Source organism: Malurus melanocephalus, unplaced genomic scaffold (assembly GCF_030028575.1).
Source record: "Malurus melanocephalus ecotype Western Australia unplaced genomic scaffold, MMel_1.1 scaffold_90, whole genome shotgun sequence".
Classification (NCBI taxonomy): Eukaryota; Metazoa; Chordata; class Aves; order Passeriformes; family Maluridae; genus Malurus; species Malurus melanocephalus.
The window spans coordinates 501643-509935 of NW_026623322.1; the positions used below are offsets into that span (position 1 = coordinate 501643).

The following is an 8293-nucleotide window of genomic DNA, read 5'->3' on the forward strand; positions in this document are numbered from 1 at the left end:
CTGTTTTATTACCCTCTTTGCATACTTGCCCATGGTTTGTGTTGTTCACACAAAATACATGATGCATTTTTGTTTRCACCTATTCAGCTGAAGAATAAATRGCTCAATAAAATTTGCCACTCAAAAATTAAATGCTGTAAAATCTACAAGTTTGAAGTTCTCAGTGGAAAATTATTTCAAGTTCTCCMGATAGATTAAATTTATATATTAAAWAAGCAATCTCTTAATATACTTAAATAACTCCTCCTGTAAAATAGTTATTTTTATGTTCTTTATTCCACCAAAACTGCATTGCAGTTTTCCAGTCTTTATATTTACATTATTTGCAACTCTTTCCATAAGTGCCAGTACAAATGTAACTGATGAAAATCCAGAATTGTCATACAAATGTTCCTGAAAGCAAGGTGCATTTCTGAGCAATTTTTTTTCTGATGCGCAATAATATATATGTATATATTAACAAAGCTTCATAATATAAAATATCTTCCATGGCAAGTAAAACTTCCCCACTTACAGCTTATTCAGATTTCAGTTACACAGACTTCTGCATTTCAAGTTAGTGCAAATAATGAGAGTAAGAGCCTGAGCAGAACAATGTAAATGCAACGGAACGAGAGAAACAGCAACATTTTACCAACTCCCTGCATATGGTTATAACATTTAATCAGTATATCATTAGTATTCTTTATATACAATGTATTTAAATAATTGTCTTGTCTGAACTATAGGCAACAAATTTACAAAATAAAATAATGTTTCACACAAATATGGAATGTTGGACAAATATATGAAAATAAAATGCATCTAGTAACAAAACGTTGTAAATCAAAAAGATAAAAGATGTCTTCTCCATTTTTGAAGATTTCAAGGCACTTTCTTGGCAAATCAGATTTCTCTCCTTGGTAGAAAGTCTGCAAGAGAAAAGGACATGCCATTTTATAACTAGTTTTAAACCTGAGAGGCAGAGCACTTAGTATAAATCTGTTAATAAACCACAGTTTSCATAAATTTTAAGATTAACTTCAGAATGCCAGTGGGTCTTGCCCTCCTGTGAACACTCATGAGTTTTGCCGTGGCAAATGCTCAGCATCGATGCCAAGAGCTTTAACGCGCCGCTGTCCGCGTTGCTGCACCTCGCAGGGAAGTTCCCCACGCACGCAGTACAGTGCAGTTCCACATCCTGGGTTTCACCAAATGCWTTGCTTCCATTCGCAGGGATCTGCGTTGGGAGGTGAAAACAACCTCACCCAAACCTCTGAGAGCTGTAAGGGCAGCATGTGYCCGGTGTCCCGGCCCCGAGCCACCCCAGCGGCTGCCCCGCGTCCCACCGGACCTCTCCATGGTGCTGAAACATCCCGCCACGGCTGGAGCCAGGGCATCCCCGGGGAAAATGATTGGCTTTCCCCAATCAAAAGTTCATTTCCAACAGGAAAAGACCACGTCTCCTTTGTATACCCGGATATTTATATGCGAGGAAGGAAAATATTTGCAGAATAGCACTGCAGCTTTTTCTTTTTTTTTTTTTTTCCTTAATGAGGAAAATGCAGCCTATTTTATTACTGGCAGGAAAAAAGGCGTAAAAATAGCTGACAGTTCTTCAAGTGAGAGAGACTCCTTCTCAAGGCAACTGAGAATCTCCAAGACTCTTTTGAGATGTTAAAGTGAAGGCAAATTTCCTTACAGACAGCAGGGTCTATGGCAGTGTCCTCTGTAAGCTAGTGGGAGGGTGGTGAGGAAAACAGATCCCCTGTGCCAAAAGATGGAGTAGAACCAATCAGAGGATCATGCTAGAAACGCAAAGTTATAGAGGGATGAACATTAACTCCCCTGTTGCATTCCCTATTAACAGGGAAGAGACTGCGACTCTGGCCACCCTTCACCCTTCTCAAGAAAATGTTCCCATTCCAAGAATCCAGTGGACGTGAGCCAACATGAAGATCTAGGGATATCTTATTTAAAATGGAAACTCTGCTTGGTGGAGAAATAGGGTGAGGAAGCACAGAGACAGCTGGGAAACACTCAGATCAGGGCTCTACTTTTTCCTATAAGTCTTTCTTATTTTTCACAAAGTAGAGAGAAAGCCAGCCTAGATACCAATTTAAGTGAACGCTGTGCTCACAAGCAATGCTTACCATTTAAAACCTTCCTTCCCYATTTTTCATGTCTTTGAGTGTATTTTTGGCAGGCAAATTAAAACACCTGGCTTTGCAAATCATAGCAACATTTGATCCTTTTGTATTTTAAAGATGGAAATAGGATGAGATAGATGCTTCKGTACTGTGGATATGTAGGCAGATCTTTGACTCATTCTTTTAAAAGAAAAAGAAAAATAATTTTGGAACACCAGAAATCTTTCTGAATGCCCTGATACATGAAACCAGAGGTGTAAAAGGATACAGATAAAGGAAAAACAGAGACTAAAAAAGTAAATCTGCAGAAAATGAGAGAGTGGTAGGAAATCTGAGAAAACTAAGATTTAAAAGAGAACACTGAAAACACACAGGAACTTAAGCATCCCCCCTTTTTTATTTTTTATTTTTCTAAATAGGGCATTCAGAAAAGGATTCCTGCCTTTAGTTATGAAAGGAGACCCAGGCAAAGTAATGAGATCCCTAGACAGTCTCTGGTTCATTGCCCTTGGTATATTCAAAACTATTTGCAAGATCTGGAAGTCAAGTGCCAAACAGACTGAAAATAGTTAAAGAGGAATAGAAAGAAATTATGTCATTTCTTCTCAGAACTGAAATATTGCCATATTCTTTAAAGAACTGCCACCAAAATGAATCCACCTCCACTGAGAAATCAAATCAGCTAACTGACTCATATCCTACTCTTCTTTTCTTATTCTTGATTAGTATGAATTGAAGCCTTGATGCAGGAAGGAGTGACATACACAACTCCCCCAAGCTCCAAGCTTGCAGTATATGTCAGGAGGAGGTGGTGAAAGAAAACTGTCTTTAAAGAAATTTAAATAAATAAAATTCACCGATTTTATACATTCTACTGTTAAAGAATAACAACCAGTGTGTTATTTCAAATTAACTTTTGAAAGTGTTAACTGTCTTATTAATAACTGTCTCATTAATATTCAAATAACAGGAGCAAACAGCTCACTTGGAGATGTTCCTTTCATCAGTGACAATGTTATTTAATTAAAAMATTTAACATGCTATTCATAAACAAGAATGGACTGGTTTCTTCCTCAGATTGTTGAGTGAAGCCTTTAGCTTTGTCACATCTTTATGTTCAGTTCCCTTCCATCATCATGAAGTGGTATCAACTTTACAGAAATTCTCAAGAAACAACATGGGAATGAAAAGGGGTCCCAGGGAGGAATGAAGTGACAGGTTATCTGCGAAGATTGCATTGGCAGACCTGACACCAAGATATTCTGCTTCTTCCATGGATTAACAACAAAGTCCTCTGCAGAACAGGCTGAAATAAAGGTGCTGATTATGTCCTTGGGCATTTTTCTTTCACCAAGCAGACTCCTTCTTGAAATCTAGAACCGTAAGAGGGCACCCAGCACATAATTATGGACTCTAGTGCCACAAGTGACTTGTAGGAAATTACAGAGGGGCCTGTCAGAGATGTCTGTGCTATAATGTGTTTCCAGGAGGAATCAGTCAGCTCTACAACACCAAAGCTGCATGCTGACACACTCTGCTAATACCACATTTTTGTATGCACACCTGGTAACAAGGTAAAAGTGTAAAGAAAAGCACTTGAGCATTCAAAAAAATAAGGAAATGAGTGGGGAAAATGATACTTACGTAGCAAACATCCTAGGACTGTGTACACAAAGGGCTCATTGCTAATCTTGTTAGCAACCTTGCACACCTTTTGTAATCTATAAAACAAAAATGCCACAGCAATAATGAATCTCAGTTGCCAGATACACTCAAAAAACTGTATAAAATTAAATGTAGAATTTGTACTGGAATTTCAGATACTCTACATAGTGAAACTGTCATCATACTGTATGCTTCACACAGTGAAGCTTTTATCTGATGGAAATTCATTAAAATATGTCTGCAAGATGCAATATTAAACTGTGTCTTAGCATAGTCAGCGTTCTAGAGGAAAAGTCAGTGGTGGTAGGAATTAAATGTTTACCAGGTAGTTTCCTCCTTCCTGTGGAAGATGAGGTTCAACTCTATTTGTACCTGATGGAATTTAACTAATTAACTGGGAGGAWATTCTAAACATCRCATTATGACAYAGTCAGRAGTCAGKCTGGTTCAAACATTTTATTGTTCARTTTAGCATTGATATTGATTTAATTCCATACTGTCCATGTTTTAGTACATCTCCTAATCATCAGACTAGAGATACCAATGTCCCACTTCTGATCCCTCTCTCYTGTGCCCTTGGTTCAAATGATCACCTGGTTCAAGTGAACCCTGAGCCACTGCCATCCTTTCTGATTTTTGCTAACAAGAAACACTTAGGTGCAAATTCCTTCTCTTGCTTGATAAGTATTTTAACAAAACTTAATACCAATTGTTCCAAACAGCAAGAAAGTGAGCGCTAAGTGGGTTTCAGTTCTCCAGAAAATATTTGCACAGTGTATAACCATGTCAGAAAGAGAGGAAATAATTCATCCTCAGCCATCCCATAATGGCTAAGGGGTCCCCAAAAGAAAATATCAARCTCCTCTAAAGACATAGGAAAAGATCTTGACTATGATCTGCCTGAGTTCTGGGTAAGGTGGRGACAGTTCTGAAGATTTAGCTCTTCTTTTAAGAACAGAACATTTCAGGTGAATGTAACTCATTGTCTGCTTTGGGGMTGCTTGATGTAAGAGAGAACAAAAAACTTGCTCTGGTTTTAATCACCATTTTTATTTGAATTTTGCTTTGATATTGAACTTATTTTAAGCTCTTCTCACCATTCTAATCACACCTTTGTTTTTAACTATAATAAACCTATTTAATTAGAAGAGAAATAACATGACTGTGTTTCTTTGYAAATAAAGTGAAGTACTCAGGCAATACATGAGAGTCCAAATAATATTCACATGCTCTGGATCCATGTATCAAGGCAAACAACACACAACATGGCATTTTTGTTACACAGCATGTAATGTGCCTTGCCTACTCATCTGTCTACTTAGAAAGCTGTGTGCMTATATTTTGAGGAGCAGCCATGTATTCCCACATTCTAGCTTCTGATAAGTGTAAAGGCTAAAGGACATGAGGGCTGCTCCACCCCTCTCAAATGCCAAATTCTTTGAGGTGTGAGCTATGGTGAGAGAGCATCTCAGCTGCTCACAAACAGTGTTTCTAAGTGATGCAGTCACAAAGTGCCATTGTTTTTTCATGTTGAATCCTGAAAAGCTTCCAAAGCAACCAAAATTGTCCACAGTTTGTGCTTACGCATCTCAGATGAGATTCACCTTCTCTAATGAAAAGATATCACTTATTTTCCACTCACTTTCATTGAACGGTCCATTGCACTAGAGAATGCTGAAGTAACTTCTATTTAAGGAATTTCCATTTTGGTATGGGCTTTTGTTTGCTCTTTTATCCATTTTATCCAAGAACACTTCTATTTTTCAGTATCTATGAAAAAATTATATTCAGCCTGTGTTAAAATAAAGCTGGTGCAGTCTCACAGAGGAATGTTGTTTGATAAGAACTGAAAGTACCAATAACAGAAATGATGAATCAAATTATTTTATGTTGTTTAACAAAGGGCACTCAATAGAAAATTATCCTCACAAGTCAAAATTTACTAAACCCCCAAAATAATAATGTTTGTGAGTATTAAGAGAAGTTAAACAATGGTTCAAATWTTATCTTCTTGCACAAGTAAAGCTTAAGAGAGCAGGAAGGAGAATATGTTTCCCTGCCTGCCCTCTGTGTAAGCTTGCCCTACTTTTTTTTTTCCAGAGTGTAGTTTTCATTTCATTGATTTCAGCATCACTTTAAAGGAACTCCATGATATTCAGCTGACAGCAAGTGCATTAACAGAAGATCTTTATATTTTAGAAAACCTTGGGTATGTTTTGTAGTGCAGTGCTAAAGAAAAACTGTTACAAAAGGACCAGGACATCAAACACTTAATAGGAAAAGYGGGTTGCTTTTAAACAAGTATCACAGTGAGCATTAAAAGGTATTTTGCCACTTACAAGTTGGCGTTGAGCAGTCTCTTGTGTTGTGGTACAGTCGATGAAAGTGCTTGCTACACTCTGATGAAAAKGTGACTGGCCCTGTTTGAAAGAAAGGAGGAGTTAACAAGCTCTCAATGTCACTGCTCTGCAGCTTCAATGAATGGTAACACATAGCATTAAGTTCACTTTTTCTTGGCTAAAATTGCATATGTTTTACTATACTCTAAACAACTATGATGCAACATAGTTCTGAAAAAAACAGAAAGAAATGCTGTTGCTGTGCCTTTGTGGTCATGATGTAAAAAAACTAGAAAAATGGCCTGTGAAAATGATGGGCTGGTTTAGCCTTGAAATTCCAGTAATTCAAAGTTAGTAGTAAAATTTCCTATATGGTGAAAAACAGAATAGTGCAATTACAGTAGAATTTAGTTTGCTCAATAGTTGTGTGTAGCCTAATGTAGTACCAATAATGCACCTGGAATGAGGATACTATTTCTAAAGATAAATAAAAGCAACATTTTAAGCAAATATGAGTTTCTAATCCCTGGAAAGATTAAGTACCTTCATATACTAATGCTTTTAATTTGCACATAGATGGTTTATGAAATTCTTAATATACAGTGTGGGTGTTGAGGAAAAAAAAAATGACAGCTGAATAACATCCAGRAATCTGATCTCCTGTTGAAATAATCCTAGTGAAAGAAGCAGACAGATGTGCAGAGGGCAGGATGTGTTTCATCTTTGGCAAGGCAAATCCCTGCATGTCCAGGGTACAGTGGGCTGCTCCCTTCTCTGGATATACAGTGCCATCTGTTTACATTAATATTTGATAAGAAAGRTGTCCMTGCTCRTGGCAAAGGGRTTGGAACWAGATGATCTTAAAGGTCTCTTACAATCCAAACCATTCTATGGTTCTGTGGTTCTATAAAACCATGGCTCAAATGCAACAAGTTGCCAAAGAGCCYTTCTATAATTGCTGATGACCCTGGGAAAGTATTACTGATAACACTGAAGTTGAAAACGAGAGCAAAAAAATATTTGCATTGTGCAACCCACTTAGCAAAACKATCACTGACAGGTGGGAATGAGATTGGAAAGAATGTGATTTGGACAGAAAACATTGATATAAACTGACATTAACCAAATAAGACTAAATTTAAATCTAAATTTGGTAAAAGCAGGAACCCTGTATAAGAATAGCTTGTTTCAAGCAATGCTACAGAATGATGCATATGAAGCAGACTGTGTTGGCTAATTTTCCTGTCAGTGGAAGAGAGGAAGCATTTCTGGGCAAAAATTACTTATTTCATAACTTGAAAGATGGTTTATGAGATTAGCAAAATATACCAAGATATTTCTCCCTGGATAGTGAAGCCAAATTGCCATGAGCTCAAGAGAAGATTCCTCTCCATGGGACTGAACATACTTGAAGTTTATATATATTTTACAGTAGTACATGGATTTCATTAGATTTTTTTCAGCCACAAATAAGCTTTTCAATAAACTAGGAAAGCACCATTTGCAAGTCTGAACTTGTTGCCATATTTTTTTTATCTGAGTTAGCAATTAGGCTCGAGGGAAAGTATGTAATTTGAAATTATCCAGCATATATGGAGACAACACTGGCTTTTGTCACTAAATAAATTCCATGTCCCTTCAGCTAATATATGGTTTTCTAGCTCTCTTCCCTGACATCAAAAATAGGCTGTTAATTTTATTTGTGCCTTACAAAGCACTCTGTGTCAGCTGGCTTTCCAAGCTAAATTGATAGATTGCTTTATGACTCACAAGATTATTTATGATTTTTCCTATAGTCAAGGACTGTTACATATGGTTCTTATTTGGCTTTCAAATGTGTCTATTATTCCTGGCATATGAGAAGGGTGCAATAATTTTCTTAACCCTGAAAGTGTAAAGATAATGGTCTGTAAAGCTAATGTTGATTTCAGCTTCTCTCTTTTTTTCCCGCAACTTCTTTAGTTTAGGATTTCCTAACTCTTGAACTAGTAAGGACAAAAATCAAACAGTTTAATTTATGAAGACTGCTAGAAGGATTACAATTGSAACAGAAAAACAAAACCTAAAGTTCCACTGTATTTTAAGAAAATACCTATGGACTACAGGATCTAATAAAGATATGAAAAATAAAATAAAAAACAACAACAGGAAGAAAATTCC

At 36.8% G+C, this 8293-nt stretch overlaps 1 protein-coding gene across 1 annotated transcript in view; it reads right to left on the reverse strand.

Moving 5' to 3' along the window:
* Positions 1 to 249: 249 nt before the first annotated feature.
* Positions 250 to 8293, reverse strand: part of ALKAL1 (ALK and LTK ligand 1) — a 35856-nt gene continuing 27812 nt past the window's right edge. The window contains exons 3-5 of the mRNA XM_057368305.1: positions 6134 to 6214; positions 3774 to 3850; positions 250 to 911 (exon numbers count right to left, since the gene is read on the reverse strand). Of these exons, the coding sequence (XP_057224288.1) occupies positions 3786 to 3850; positions 6134 to 6214 (146 nt within the window). The 3' untranslated portion in view covers positions 250 to 911; positions 3774 to 3785. The remainder of the gene's footprint in view (positions 912 to 3773; positions 3851 to 6133; positions 6215 to 8293) is intronic.